The sequence below is a fragment of the Athene noctua genome, chromosome 17 (genome assembly GCF_965140245.1).
Source record: "Athene noctua chromosome 17, bAthNoc1.hap1.1, whole genome shotgun sequence".
NCBI classification, from domain to species: Eukaryota; Metazoa; Chordata; class Aves; order Strigiformes; family Strigidae; genus Athene; species Athene noctua.
Window position 1 is genome coordinate 13,710,075 of NC_134053.1, and position 14,639 is coordinate 13,724,713.

The window sequence follows — 14,639 nt, forward strand, 5'->3', positions numbered from 1 at the left end:
TCACTCAAACAAAGACAACAATAAGCACAGTAGTAAAACTCCATCGTGGGGTTGTTTTTTGACACACCAAGGAAAAAGGGGAAAATAATACAAAGTAAAGAAAATCCTAGAATCTTCATCTTTTTTTCTCTCAAGCCACTGCAGAAGCCTGTTGTCGTGTACTAACTTAGGTAATTTTTTTGTTGTTGACATTTTATATGGAAAGTAGCGCTTTGAACACTGAAGAAGTCGAGGATTAAAAGCTACCATGGCACATTGCTTTTTCTTTTTCTCTCTTTTATTTTTTTTAAAGGTCTTTGATTAATTTTGTTTCTTTCTGCTTTGCCTTTTGCGTTCGGCTCCTTTACAAAAGGACGAGGTCAGGTTTTCCGGGGTGAACTCCGATTTAAATGTGAGCCCTCAGAAATGGGGGGATTTCTGCTCCGGGTCGGGGTGTATGTTTAAGGAAATTACGAACTTGAAATGAAAACGACTAAAAATAAAAACAGAAAAAAAAAAAAAAAAGACAGCTGCAGTCGTATTTACAGAGATATGTACAATGTCAATAAATTAAAGTTTAATTTTGAGTATTCATATTCCACGTATTTACAAGAGTTATCAAATAATTACATAAATACTTTGTTTTAATAATAGTGTCCGCTCTTTTCTTCTCAGTATGTTTAAACCTTGTTATTGCATATACAATTAAAGAGGGAAAGCTGTGATAAACCTACAGTCAAGCTACAGAGGTTTTTAGATAAAATAAATTCACTTTTTTTTTTTTTTTTTAATTTCCAACTACACTTCTTATTGTGGTTGCTACAGGGAGGATGTTTAAGGTAGAGGGACGAGGGTCTTATTTTTTTTTATTATTATTAATAATAATTTTTCCCTGGGATTTGAAACGAGCATTAAAAATAAACAACAAAACCCCACCGAAATAAAAAAAACAACCCACCCCCCCTCAAAAAAAGCAGACTACTATGGAACATGCAAAAAAAGCCACCGACTGGCTCTCAGACATCACAATAGTATTTTAAACACACAGCTTCCCTTAATATTGACTAAGGGGGTTGTCGTTAACAACCCGCCCAGGAAACAACTGTTGAAGAATCGATATGCAAGTTACTTACACACTTTTCTTTCAGAAAGGAAAAATCACGTCTCTTACTTAATTTTTATTCATATGTTTGTTTGATGATTTTTTTGTTTTATTTTTGCTTTTAGTTTTTTTTTTTTCTCTTTTTTCTGGGTTTTTTGGTGATTTGGGTTTGTTTGGTTTGGTTTTTTTTACAGATTTAAAAAAAAAAAAAAAAAAAGAAAGAAAGGAGGATGCCACAACCCTGCCAGTGATCCGGCCGGGCCAGCCCACTCCCTGTGAGCAGCCTCCGACCCAGCTCTCCCCCCTCGGCTCCACTCCCCCATCCCCAACCCTCTCCCTACCCTCACCCCCCTGCTTCACCAGACACCTTTTTGTTGATAAGCGCGCACACGACGCCAGGGGATTTTATATTTAAAAAAATAGAAAAGGGGAGAAAAAACAAAATAAAGGAGGGGGGGTGAAAACAAACAACTCGCGGGTGGAGGATGTGGTTTCTTTCAAACAAAGTGCACTGCGAGACTGATTTGAAATGAGCTCCCGGAGGCCGGGGGGGTTACGGGGAGCCGCTGCGGGATCTGTCCTGCTTGGGGTCGAGCCCGCTGACCAGGCGCTGGATGTTTTGCAGTTCGCTGGTGGCCGCCTCCTTGTCTGCGCCCAGTTTGGGGGACAGGGAGACTGAGCCGGAGGAGAGGGTGGACGAGCGGCTGGTGAGGTCCGAGGCGGAGTCCAGGGGCACGGAGCCGGGGCTGGTGGTCAGCCCCCCAGCTTTGCCCTCGCCGGAGCCGGCGGCCAGGCCGGGCAGGGCGGTGGTGAGGAGGCTGCTGCCGTCGGGCAGCGGGACGGGCAGCGGGTAGGGGCTGTAGCGGAGCCGCGGCCGCACGGCGTTGAGGAAGGGGTGTCGGTGCACCGAGCTGGAGGCGGCGCTGGAGGCGGCGGCCGCCGCCGCCATGTAGGTGTAGGGGTAGGGGAAGAGGCTGCCGAAAGGAGACATGGCCAGGCCCTGCGGGAGGGGAGGGGAGGGGAGAGAAAGGCAAGGGTTATCGCTCTGCACATCCCCCCGCCCCGGGGGATGCTCCACGGCACCCCCACGCCAGCACCCCTCCCCACACACACCAGTGGGAGCGCTGACAGCGGCCGACAGCCCACGGGAGGGGATGAAGAGCCGTCCTCCCGGGGCCGGGGCCAAAACCACCCGCCTCGCCCTCTCCCCGAGGCAGACCCTGCCGAGGCTCAGCCCTGCACGGCCCCCAACCCGCCGGCCCCCCTCCCGCTGGGAGGGTCGTGGCCCAACGGGGGCGAAATGAGATAAGGGCCGTGGTGTCTCTCCCCCACCCTCCTCCTTTCTTTCTCGGGGGCAAACGCTGTGTCCCCGCAGGTACAGCCGCCGCCCCTCGCCCCCCCCCCCCGCAGGGCAGCCCCAGGCATCTCTCCGTCCCCCACCGCGACGGCGGCTCCCTCCGCAGGCTGGGACGCGCCCCGCACCGCGGGGCTGCCCCGGGGGGGCCGCCAAGCCCCGCGGCGGGGGAGGGGGTCAGAGGCCTGGCCCCGGCACAGAGTCCCAGGGAGCATAGCGAGGGGGATGGAAGAGCTCCGGGAGTTCAAGCTGGGCCACCCCCCTCCAACCCCCCCGCCCCGGGGCTTTCCTGCCCCTGCCTTTCCCCCAAGCCCAGTGCTTGAGCATGCAGAGAGAGTTGGGGGGGGGGGGGGGGCGGGACACCCACAGCGGGGAAGCTAAAGGGGGTGCCCTGCTGCTCCCCCCCTTCCCCAGGGCCAGGGCCCCCCAGTTCCAGAGGGGCAGCGGGGGGGTGCGGTACCTGTGACGCCAGGACGTGCTGCTGCAGATGGAAAGGCAGAGCAGCCGCCGACGCTCCCGAGAGTCCCTGGGCCGCCGCCGTGGCCATGACCGTGTTGTCCAGTCCTGAGACCCCGGCGGATGCCCCGGAGACGGTGGCGAGCAGTGGCCCCATACCCGCGGCCATGCCGGAGAAGGCCCCCCCCATGGCGAACTGCCCGGGGTGCAGCAGCAGCGGGTGCCCGTTCCCCAGCGGGTTGAAGAACTGCTGGCCGGCCAGGGCCGGGGGGAAGCCGAGGTTTTGCAAGTGTCCCTGGCTCAGGTGGGCTGTGTTGTCGGTCTGGACCGTGAGGGGGGCGAAGGGCTCTTTACCCAGCAGCCGGTTCTCATCTACTTTGGGGCCATCCCTAAGGGGGCTTTTCAGTTCCTCGCCGCTCAGGCTTCCCCCCCGGGTGCTGGAAGAGATAGTAGCCGGGCTGTGCCGAGAGTCCGGAGGGGCTTTCTCCGTCCTCTCTCGGCTCCGACTCCCTGCCGAGTCACCGGGGAAAAAGTGGCTTTTGGAGGGGCTGCCCCCCTTCTCCCGGGGGTCGTCTCCCGCGGCCGCGGCGGAGCTGGCCGGCGCTGGGGTGGTGGCGGTGGTCGTGCTGATTTTGCCCGCCTCGCTGGCTTCTAGCAAGGGGTCGTCTTTGCTGTCTGCATCGCTGTCTCCCTCGCTAGGGCAGAGATCTGCAAGACAAAGGGAGCCCGGCGCTGGGATCCGGCACTGCCCGTCCCTAACTCCCCGTCGGGCTGGGAGAGGGGGTAGAGGCTCTTCCTGCCCCACCAGAGATTTAAGTGTAAATACTTCCTTTTTTTTATTATTATATAAATAAATTCACCACCTCGCCCCCCGGCTCCCACTGCCTGCCCCATCCAAGCCGACCCGAATTTTACACAGCGCAGCAAAAACGGCTGCAAAACAAAGCGGTGGCCCCGAGGAGGGGCTGCGGCACCCACCGGGGACCCCCCCGGCTGCGGGGTCAGAGAGCCTTGGGGATGCGCCTCCTAAGAACTTTTCCAAAGTTTTCAGCTCTTTCAGTGGGCAAATTTTGAACACACACACACACACTCACGCACCCGCCTCCATCACCCCCTGGACACCCCCACTGCCCCCCACCCCAAACTCATGCACGGCTTCGCTGGATTCCTCTGCACTTCATCTCCTAATTTCAGCGCCTCAGGTGCGAAGCTCTGCTTTGCTTTTCGGGTCCCCTCCCAGCTACTCTCCTCTCAGCTCGGCAGGACTTTAAACAAACGAGTAAAGCAACAACAAAAAAGAGGTTGTTTCCTCCCCCCCGCACCCTGCACCCCCCGCCCCTGGATGGATTAATACATGTGAGAGAGCTGCAGACAGCTCCCAACCCCGCACGGAGAGAAACCGAGGGTGACTTTTCTATAACAAAGTTCGGGACTGTATCCAGGGGAAAGATCCTTCCTCTAATAACAGATTCAGAGAGGAATATTAATGGAGTGACTCCAGTTTTGAACTTTTGCCCCGTGGTCTGTCTTTGCTCCCTTGACTCGGAGCTGGCTCCTTTCTGAACCAAGGAGGGGAGGAATTAACGTGCAGCAGGGGGAGAGGGAGGCTGGGGGGAGAGGGAGGAGAGAAAGAGAGTGAAAGTGGGGAGGGAAGAGAAAGAGGATGAGAGAGAAAAAGAAGGGGAGAGGGGAAGATAGAAAGAAAGGAAGAAGAAGAGTGAGAGAAAGAAGGAAAGAAGGAAAGAGAGACAAAGAAAAAGATAAAGATAGCAAGAAGGACGAGAGGGAAGGGAAAAGAAAAGGGAGAAAGAAGAGAAAGAAGTGAGAGCAAGGAGAGAAAACAGAGAAAGGAAGGAAAGATAAAGAAAGGAAAGAAGGCAGGCAGGCCGGTGCCAGCGGGCAGTGGTGCAGGCCAGGATCCATCCCCCCGTGGAGAAGGTGCCCAGGGTCTCCCTGGGGAGACCCGGGGGGGTCCGGGGGCCGCAGCTCTCACCTTTGAGGCTGGAGGTGCCGACGGCAGGCACGGCGGGGCAGGAGGACTGGGCGAAGCACTTGAAGGCCGTCTGCTCGTTGGACGACTCGTCCGAGGTGGGGTTTTCCTTCTTCTGCCTCTCGTCGTACACCCGCATGGACTGCAGGGTCAGCTGCTTCCTGCGGGCACACGCACCCGCTGGGCGAGCGGACCCCAGCACCCCCCCAGGAACCCCCCCCAGCACCCCCCATCCCTTCCCCAGCCCGTTCTCATGTCCCTGTTTGGGGATGACTGGGGCAGGGGAATTAAGGGCTAAGGTCCCCTCGAGGGGGGGGCGGGGGGGGCGCGTTTCTCGCAAGCAGGACTTGGCTGCTAATGAGAGGAGATTTCTTGGAAGCGGTGAGCAGCTCCTCAGCGAGGGCAGATATTAAAGACAAGGGGCGGAGGGGAGAGGGAAGCATTCCCTGGAGATTAGCTTTTAAAAGGCGAGGATGTTCCAGAGATATGAGCCATCTTAATGGTTGCTAAGATTGCTAGGAAGTGGTTATTTTGTTAGGCACTTTATGTAATCTTTTCACCAACAATTAACCCGGAGTAAAAATCTATTTATATTTAGAGAGAAATTAGAAATCATTTCCGTCCTGTGGCTCCAGTGTTGGTTTTATTTTCACACTGACGGACAAGAGGAGCTGGCGTGTGTGTGTGTGTGTGTGCATGCTAGGCTCAGTGCTGGGCAGGGAAAAAGGCCTCTTGTTTTACATTACATTTTCCCCCCCCTCCCGTTTTTTTTTTTTTTTTTTTTTTTCTTAAAAAAAACACAACCCCACAGATTTATTCATTATCTAAACCCGAGTGCAAATGGCTAAAATATCCTGTCTGCTGTAACAAAACAAAACAAAGGCATCCACCATCAACCAAAAAACCCATCCCTTTCTCTGTTTTCTCTAATATTAAATATAAAAATCTTGAGTCCCATTAAAACGAGTTCTGTCCATCTGTCTACCTGGGGTACAAACTGCATTCTGCTGCTTTTGGAAAAAAATAATCTTCTATCATTAATTACTTCCGTATTCATGAGACACCTCTGTCAAAACAGTTTATTTATATGTTTCTCCTCCACACTTTAGTCTTTTTGATACAGTCCTCGGGAAAATACCAGAGGAGATTCAACCAGCAACCAGCTCTGCCCTCACTTTTCCCTCTTTCCCAGTCCCAGATACAAGCTATAATGTATTATTCCCTCTCAAACTTTTAAGGGAACTTTTTTCCTGCGGTGATACTTGTTTAGTGTACCACCATTGCCCCTGCGATGTAAAAAATAAACGTGCAAAGCAGAAAAGATTTCCCATGCAATCAGTTTGGCGTTATTAATGACAAGATGCTTATGAATTTTGGTGGGGAGAAGTGTGGGTTGGAGGCCAGGCGAGGTGATTTTGACCTCTGCTCATGTTCTGAGCTTTACACATGAAAACCAAACGAGGAGCCTATATATAATCTTTTCAGACTCACCTTTTTTCCCTCCTTCCATTCCCGGTGTCTCGAAAACCTTTGGCAAAGGGGTTGTTGTCAATTTTTAATTGAGTGATCTATAGGATGTAGAAAAAAAAATAGGCAGGAGGTTGGGGCATAAATAAAATTTTGTATTTTAAAACAGCAGCAAAAAACCTCTCTCCCCAGTTCTGCCAGCGCCAGCAGGACCCCAGCAGGAGCAGGACAGGGCAGAGGGCAAAGGTCCTTGGTTTTGGGGTGAATCTCTGTGTTTTTCTGAGCTGGTTTGGAAGCAGCTCGCACCCATTCCCCCGGCTGGGCTGACCAGGGACCCGGGCTATGGTGGCAATGAAAGAGCCCCGTGTTGCTGCCACCGCATCGGAATTAATTTAGCCGTGCAATGCGATCCATGCAAGTTATGCCTGCGTTTAAAACTCTTTAAATGCCGTAATTAAACCACAAAGGAATCATACCCACCCCCTTACTATAATAAAATACTTTATATAATCGCATTATGCTCCGTGTGTGCGTGTGTGTTGGGGCGCTGGGGGTGCCAGGAGCCAGCTGATTTTTGGGGGCAGTGTGTGTGTAAATTTTTCGGTCAATGTTTGGGGGTTTCCTCGGAGTTCAGGTTATCGCAGGGAATGGCTATTTCTCCCTGCGTTTGGAGGGATGGGGGGGGATGCCAGGCACCCTGCAACTCCCCGTGCCTGCACGTACGATGCACGGAGGCGGCTCCAAAGCCCGTCCGGGGGCTCCCCTCGCTATAATGGGATGCGGGCGGTGGGAAAGGGGATGCCGCCTGCCCGCCACTCTGCTCCCGCTCCCGGTCCTGGGCTGGAACCCTCCAATTTGATCGGAGGGCAGGATCCCGAAGAGCAAACCCCTGCCTGCGGCTGAGCGCCGGGCAGGACCGGCCCTGGCTCCCGAGGCACCCCCCCTCCGCCCCCCCCTCCCCGCCCCCCTCCGCCCCCGCCGCACACGCGGGATCAGGAAAGAGCAGGAAAACCCACTGCTAAAACCCAGCAGGACTTTTAATCCAGGTGATCCCGGCCGTGCCGTCCGACCTGTCGGCGAGGCGACCCCACCGCGCCGGAGCCGAGGGCTCCCCGCCGCTCCCGCACGCCACTTTCCGGGCGATTTCATGGCAATCAGACAAATATGCTCATTTCTGTCCTTCAACCAAGCCGGCCCCAGCTGATATCAGCAGGGCTGTTCATCCCGGTCTAAGTCCCAAAGCAAAGTCTACTTTCTGTACACACATTTTCTTTCCGTTTCCTTGCAAGCGCCCGGCCACAGAAAGAGAGGGAAACAGCCCGAGCCCCGAGGGAGAAGCGGCTTTTTGGAAACCGAGGGCAGAAGGGTGCAGACCCCTCCGCTCTTCACCCCTTCGTTTTGAATAGTGAAGGATGGGAGGGGGTAGAGAGAGGCACGGGGAAGCTGCAGCGAGCGGGCACTACACATCCAGCCCCTCTGCGCTTAACGAACACGCACGCAAAGTTATAATTTACAGACAGAAAAAAAATCAAAGCCCCTTTTTTGGCTCCTTCGCTTCCTTCCACTTGACTTAATTACCGTAAATTCGCCATTTGCCACTCTCCCAAATATACCACCTTCGTCGCAAGTGACAATAAACCAGCAGAAATGGAAAGGCAGCGTCTGCAGCGCTGCAAAACTTTCTCACACTGGCTCTTTCAGACCTTCCAGCTAAATTCAAGCGAGATACCCCTCTCTGATCAGAGCATATTTCTGCACCACAAAAAATAATAAAACACTGCAGGATGCAAAAAAAAAAATATCATAATATAATAATAATAGGAACCAGACGTGCGCTCCAGCCTTATTGCCAATTGCTGTTAAAGGAGCTAAAACAGCACAAAGGCCAGGAAGAATTACAAAATCTCCAGCCCTGCTGCTCTCCCCCCTCTGTCTTTCGACACACGGAGCCGATTTTTTTTTTTTTTCCTGATGCATCTTAGATTAAATCCACACTGAGAGCACCGATCCCAACCTCATCCTACCCCTTTCCCCATACCGGGGAGAGAAACCCCCCCCACACTCTAAACAGCACCCCCTTTTAATTGCCTTCCCCGAGGTCGGCGTTAGGAGAGTGCCCGGCCCCCTCCCCCGGCGCCTTCCCGAAGTTGGATCAAGGAGGTTTTGGGGGAAAAACGGGGGGTGGGGGAGAGAGAGGAGCGGGATGGGCTTCGTGATTTTTCAGGGAACAATGCAGAGTAAAAGCTCTCTTAAAAGCCAAAACACGTAAAACAAATCCTTTCTTAATCTCCTTACCTTATCATTCTGGTATGCGGTCACTGCGATGAATTCAGTCTCCGGGAAAACGTAGGTCCTGAACGTGCTATAGGGAAGCTTGAGAATATCGTTGGCTCGGACGATGTGGAACCGGGGCTGGTACTTGTGCATGGAGTTTAAAATGGTCTGGGGGGGGGGGGGGGGCAGCGGCCGGCAGCAGAGAGGGCAGAGGGGGGGGAAAGAAGACGGTCAGCTGGAGCAGCACCCCCGCCTCGCACTTCCCCCAGCCATCGGCACTTTCTCCTCCTAATTTGCCTTCCCTCTCCTTCCTCCCCTCACTCCTCCTCCCCGCCGAGCACACTCCAAACACACGCACACGCCTTGCAGCATCCAACAAAAAGCACTGACAGCTCCAGCTTGCCGGGGTTAGGCTCTGGGCTGGACCCCTCGGGGCGGGGGTTAAAATCCCAGCAGAGCTCTCCTAGGAGAGCGGGAGAAGCTGTTTGGGCTCCGGCCGCAATGTGTTTTGATTTCAAAGTGAAAAAAAAAAAAATAAAATCAAGTAAAGAAACAGCAGCAGCTACAATAGCAACACCACCACGAGGGCCTTGGCTAGGTCTAATTGCCTGCCCCAATCCGCTTAAGGCCTTCTGCGAAAGGCAAAAATGTATCGTCTAATCAAATCACAGCCAGCAAATGCAATCTTCGGCACATTAGAGATCCCCCGACCGCGGCCACCACCAGCAACCCCCGGCTCCGAGGCGGAGGCTTTCCCAGGAGTAGAAAGAAATGGCAAGGATCGTCAGAGCACTTATCAGCAGGTTTGTTTGATTTCACTCTTAGGGTAAGTTTTTATCTCTGCACACCCAGTAAATGTAAAGGAGTGGATAGACATGAATGGGCAACTTGACCTCTGATTTTGGTCCCTGTTTATTTTCACTCCGGCTTGCTTTACATTATCCAGATTAATATATATTTAAATGTTTGCATACTTAGGCCTTTAAGCCCTTTAAACACACATGCATATCATTTTCCTATGCCTAAAAAGTGTGATCGACTTTATTAAAAAAAAATATATAGAGAGATATATATAAAGTCACCACAACCCCGAGAAATATCGAGTTGCGCTATGCTGGAAATATCTCTAAAGTTAATGCTGAATGGCACGGGGAGGTTACGGAGTAAACTCGAGTGATTAATCGCGACCTCAGCAACAGAAAAAAATCAGGGATCGATACACGGGGCCGATGCCCAGCCCGCGTGTGCGTGGAGCAGGGCATTTTTTCTCCCTTTCCCCCGCGTTCTGCCGCTGCGGGAGCTGCAGCCGGGACTGCGGGCACGGCTCCGGCCGAGCCGCCACTGCGCTCCCGGGAGGGTCCCCCCTGCCGGGACCCCTGCTCCGGGCAGGCGGTGAGGGAGGGGAAGGGGGGTGGGGGGCAAAGCAAGGTGTAAAAAGCACTCACAAATCCGTGCTTGTCAGAGATGTTGTTAGTGAGCTTCAGCTTGTGAAAGGTGACGACTTTGGACATCCATTGTTCGCCGGTGGCCGGGCTGTCCGGGTGGATGTACATTCTCTTTGGCATTTCAGGGTCAGCTTTGCCGGCTACCATCCACCGGGAATTATGGAATTTGTACCTACAATCGTCAGCCGCCACAATATCCATCAATAAAATGTACTTGGCCTTTTTATCCAGTCCAGTGCATCTCACTTTAAATGGAGGAAACATTCTCCTATGGGCAGAGAGAGGGACGGGGGAGGGAGGGGGGGTAAAAAAAAAGACAAGACGAAAATAAAATAAAATAAAATAAATTACAGCGTTTAAATAAGCTCCTGAATCTCAGTAGCGCGTCTACCAAGCAATCACTTCAGCTCCCAGATGCAGAGAAGTCGTATGTCGTGTCCGTCCCCCCCCCCCCCTGCAAAAAGGCTTCCCCCCGCCCTCAGCGGAAAGGTTTCCCAAACGCTTAAAAGTTTCAGGAGAAAATGGTCCCTGGGATGGGAGGCGGAGGGGAGAGGTACGCGGTGCCTAGAAATCAGCAGGCGCCTACCCTCTGCCATTCCTCAACAGCAAAGCCTCATCTGGGGCTCTCGGATCTCTCATTATTTTCCTTTTCGCCTGCTAAACAAAGCAATGGGAACAGCTCGCACCCCGATAAAATAAATATTCCACATTATTCTAACCCAGTCCACCGACGAAGAGCGGAGAGGGGAATTTTTCACTTTGCAGAGGAGGAGAAAAAAAAAACCAGTGAGGGCAGGGTGGCTGCCGTGGCTTTCCCAGCGCTGCAGCCTCCCGGGGATAACCCGCGTGTGCTGAGGGCTCCCTGCAAACCCCGCTCCCCTCCGCTCCCAAGTCCAGCTCGAAACTGCAACAGGATACCACAAATTTGCTGTTTATTATATCGAGCGGTTGGCATTCAGCAATCTCAACTTAAAAGGAAACACATGACTTTGCAACATGTAAGAGTGCTTAATACTCGCCGAGGCTTTCCCGCAAAAACTTTTGACCACAATTAACAGAGAAAACTTCGGAAAAGCAGGAAAATGGGCGAGGGAGATTTTTTTTTTTTTTCCTTCCTTGCTGCTCTTATGTTGGTGGGTTTTTTTCCCCTGAGCCTGTAGCCTGCAACTGGTGCTCTGCAAGTAGGTGAAGCTCCAGCAAGGCAGCTGAAGGCCATCTAAGAAGACTTTTCAGGAGTGGCTTCCTCGAGTAATTCTCCTGGCAAATTACACGCGAATTGCTTGGGAGGTTTCTAAGAGAGTCCCTTAGAAAAACACCCTGGTGCGAAGGGGGTTTTCTCCCTACGTGTCATCACAGCAATAGGTAGAGTTGTAAAAGAGCACGGATGTCAATGAGTAGCGAATATAGAGAGGGATTTCAGATGGGTAAACCTATAAAAAGCAGAAATGCCGAGCGTGGACGAGCCGTGTCTGTTCATTCATTCCCACGTGAAGGTTATATAAATACAGGGACAGGCAGCGCAGAGCTGCAAAACCTCCCCTGCCACTACAGCAGCGGCTGCAGGACCGCCGGGTGGTTTTGTCAGCTTTTTGTGCATTTCCAGATAGAATTAGTCAGCACAAATGCACGCCCAGATCCCAACAGACAGAGAGGCACAAGAGAAGCAACTGATAAACTGAGCCTATCTGCCCTCCTGCAGCTCCTGCCTCACCAGCAGCGATACGCCGCTCCAAAGAATTTTTTCTTTATTCCCCCTTCTCTTTCTTAAGGAAGAAAATCTATGTGTAGCAAGGCTGAAATCAGGCCAGCCCCAAATTATTTTCTTTCTGCTACCAGTCTTCTCTAGAAAGCATTAAGCTACTGAACCATGAAGGGACCCTCTTGCCCCCTGCACACGCCGAGCAGGGCCGGTTCATGGTTGAGCTTTTCCCTGCAGCGTGGTGCCCAAGATGGGCTCAGACCTTCAGCTGCCTAAAACTTTCCACAATTTCAGGTGAAAGGAGCTTTATGGAGAAAGGCACCGGTGCAAGAGCCTTGCCCTGCAGCAGCCTGATGGGGTGCAGAGACTGAGGGGTGGGGGAGACGGGGGGGGGGGGGGGGGGAAAGGCACGAACCCCCGACCCAGACCTACCTTCCCGATTTGGTAATCACCATCTCCGTGCCTCTTTTATGGAATTGCTCCCAAAGCTCTTTGGCTTCCAGATGCACTTTTGGATCATCTTCCACCTCTTCTTCTGGCTCCAGAGTTTTTAAAGGCCTCAGATGGGCTGCTGCCTGGTGACCCAGGGAAGAAAAGGGGATACCAGTCTCTGCAGCCCCCACTAACTGATCCATGATGGGTTTAGCCAGAGCCCCGGGAAGGGAGAGGGCGGCCGCCCCGTTGGGAGGCAAAGCCAGAGCCGGGAAGAAGGGAGGCTGATGTCCCAACACAGCGCTCATGGCAAAGTCCGGTGCCCGGTGAGGTAAAAAAGGATGATAAGCCATGCTTGTCCCAGGGATTACTGGATCTCTCATCGGTATATTCATCCACTCCACTCCTCGGTCTTCCTACTGCTGGAGTAGTCCCGGAGTGGTTTCTAACAGCACATCATGAAGAAGAAAAATTAAGATAATAATAATAACAGCAATAAAGCACCAAAAAATAGGGTGGGGGGGAAACAAGCTCTAGACAGCACAGTACATGGGGGAGAGGCAGAACTTCTACAGCCTACAACTTCCCGAGCCGGGGCACATCCCCAGCCCTCGGGACAGCGGATTAACAGGATTGTTCATTATTAGTCTTGCTTTTTTTTGTGTTCGGTCTCTGCGGTTTTTTGTTTTTTTTTGTTTTTTTGTTTTTTTTTCCTGAGTGGAAGTCCTTGCGCTGGAAAAGAAACGCCGAAGAAGGGGAAAAAAAAAAAAAAATCCACCGGGTTCGCTGTCTGCTCCTGTTGCCGCAGAAGGGCTGGACAAGCCGAGATCCTTTTTTTTCTTCTTCTTCTTTTTTCTCTGAGTTTCAATCCCCCTTCTCTTCTTTCGTGGCGGAGGGTGACGGCTCGAAGCTGGGTTTTCTTTTTGGGTGGCTGGTTCTCCCCCCCCCCTCCCCCCCACCCCTCCACCTTTCCTCCGTACGGTCAGGCTGCGGAGCAGAGGCTGGGAAGGGAGGGAAAGGAGAAAGAAGCAAACAAACCCACCCCCCCTCGCCGACCGAGGAAGGCTCCTGAGCAACCTTCAGCAGCAAAAACTTGTAGGGAAATCTTGTTTCCGCCTCGCCTTCCCCCCTCTCCAAGCAGGAGCTGGTCAGGGTGCCCTGATTTCCATCAGGATCTCTTCTTTCTTTCACCCTCCTCCTTTTCTTTTTTTATTCCCCCCCCTCTTTCTCTTTCACTCTGCCTTAAAAAAAAAAAAAAAAAAAATCAGGAAGAATTACACTCCTGTCTCCTCTCCAGCAGCGCTCCAGCAAAGGAGAGAGGGAGAAAGAGAGAGGGAAAGAGAAAGGAAGAGAAAAAGGGGAGGGGAGAAAGAGAGGAAAAGAGAAAGAGAGAGAGAGAGGGAGAAGGAGCCTCTCAGCTCTGAGAATCCCCTGTGAGCCTGTGCTCTGCCTGCACCAGATTGTATGGATGTGTTGTGGGTTACAAGGGAGCTGGAGCCTCCTTGATTGGCTCTTTGACGCTTTCGGACCAATTGTGTGGCTCCATAGGCGTGGTTTTGACAGGTCGAGTGGAAGGGGGACAGAGCCGAGTTATAAAAAGAAGGTGTCGGAAACTGTAACGCTGCAGCAAAGCATCACTAGTACTCCGGGCCGTGTGAATATGTCAACATGATCAGAGGGGAGGGAGCAGGCAGCGCCGGGGAGGGCGGCCGGGAGCACCCGCCTCTAGGGGGGGGTGCTCGGGGCCGCCTCGCCCCCCGGCCCCGGCCTCCCGCGGCCCCGGCGGGCTGGGCACTGCCGGCCGCTCCGCTCCGCCCGCCCGCCCCGGCTGGAGCTTCCAGGGCAGCGGCTGCCGGCAGCGCGGGAGCGGCGGCGTGGGGGGGGGGCTCCACGCGTGGGGGTGAGGGTCCGGCCCTGGGTTGCGCCCCCGCCCCGCCGCTCCGCACCCCAACCGGGCCGGGCACTGCGAGCTCTGCCCCGGCAGCCGCCGCCTCCCGGCCAGCAGCGGGGGGGACCCCGGGTGCGACCCCCTTTCGCCCCCCCCCGGAGCTCCAAACCCACCTCGGGCGGCCGCAGGGCCCGCCAAGCCGCACGCCCATCCCCGCCGCGTCGCGGCTGCCGCCGGCCCCCACAACGGCCGGGGTTGGTGTCACCCCCCGCTCCGGCTGTCCCCCTCCGTTCTCCTCCCCCCCCCTCCCGGGAAGTTGCTTTCCTTAAACAAGACGGAACCTCCAGGCCGGGCGCTTTCCTTCCTCTCACAAATCTGGGGGCGAGCCCCGGGGGGGTGGGAGCCGGCCGGGGCGGGGGGGGGGTGGACTCTGGGGGTCTCCCCCCGGCTCGGGGCTCGGCCCGGCTGCCCAGCGGCCGCCGTTCCGCTGGTTGCCGTGGGCGGCTGGAGGCTGCGGCGCGGCGGGCAGGGGCGGCCGCTCGGCTCAGCCCCG

General features: G+C 54.0%; 1 protein-coding gene across 3 annotated transcripts; it reads right to left on the minus strand.

The window, feature by feature from the left end:
• Window positions 1–1,436: 1,436 nt before the first annotated feature.
• TBX3 (T-box transcription factor 3) lies at window positions 1,437–14,302 on the minus strand. Of its 3 annotated transcripts, none has more exons than XM_074921127.1 (8): window positions 14,260–14,302; window positions 12,199–12,643; window positions 10,068–10,335; window positions 8,644–8,790; window positions 6,373–6,449; window positions 4,885–5,042; window positions 2,896–3,599; window positions 1,437–2,081 (listed from the first exon to the last, which is right to left on the minus strand). In XM_074921127.1, exons 2-8 carry the CDS (start codon window positions 12,591–12,593, stop codon window positions 1,635–1,637), a joined length of 2,196 nt encoding a protein of 731 aa, XP_074777228.1. In that variant the 5' UTR covers window positions 12,594–12,643; window positions 14,260–14,302; the 3' UTR covers window positions 1,437–1,634. The 3 variants fall into 3 exon arrangements, with proteins under 3 accessions (XP_074777228.1, XP_074777227.1, XP_074777230.1); XM_074921126.1 differs by lacking the exon at window positions 14,260–14,302 and adding an exon at window positions 13,241–13,653; XM_074921129.1 differs by lacking the exon at window positions 14,260–14,302 and adding an exon at window positions 8,977–8,984 and having other exon boundaries at window positions 10,064–10,335; window positions 12,199–13,197.
• Window positions 14,303–14,639: the final 337 nt, after the last annotated feature.

Excerpts from the sequence above, each read along its gene's own strand:
- TBX3 (XM_074921129.1), bottom strand. The coding sequence starts at position 12,593 with ATGAATATACCGATGAGAGATCCAGTAATCCCTGGGACAAGCATGGCT. Across the intron at positions 10,336-12,198 it reads GTGATTACCAAATCGGGAAG|GAGAATGTTTCCTCCATTTA; the intron begins GTAGGTCTGGGT and ends CTCTGCCCATAG. Across the intron at positions 6,450-8,643 it reads CCGCATACCAGAATGATAAG|ATCACTCAATTAAAAATTGA; the intron begins GTAAGGAGATTA and ends TACATCCTATAG.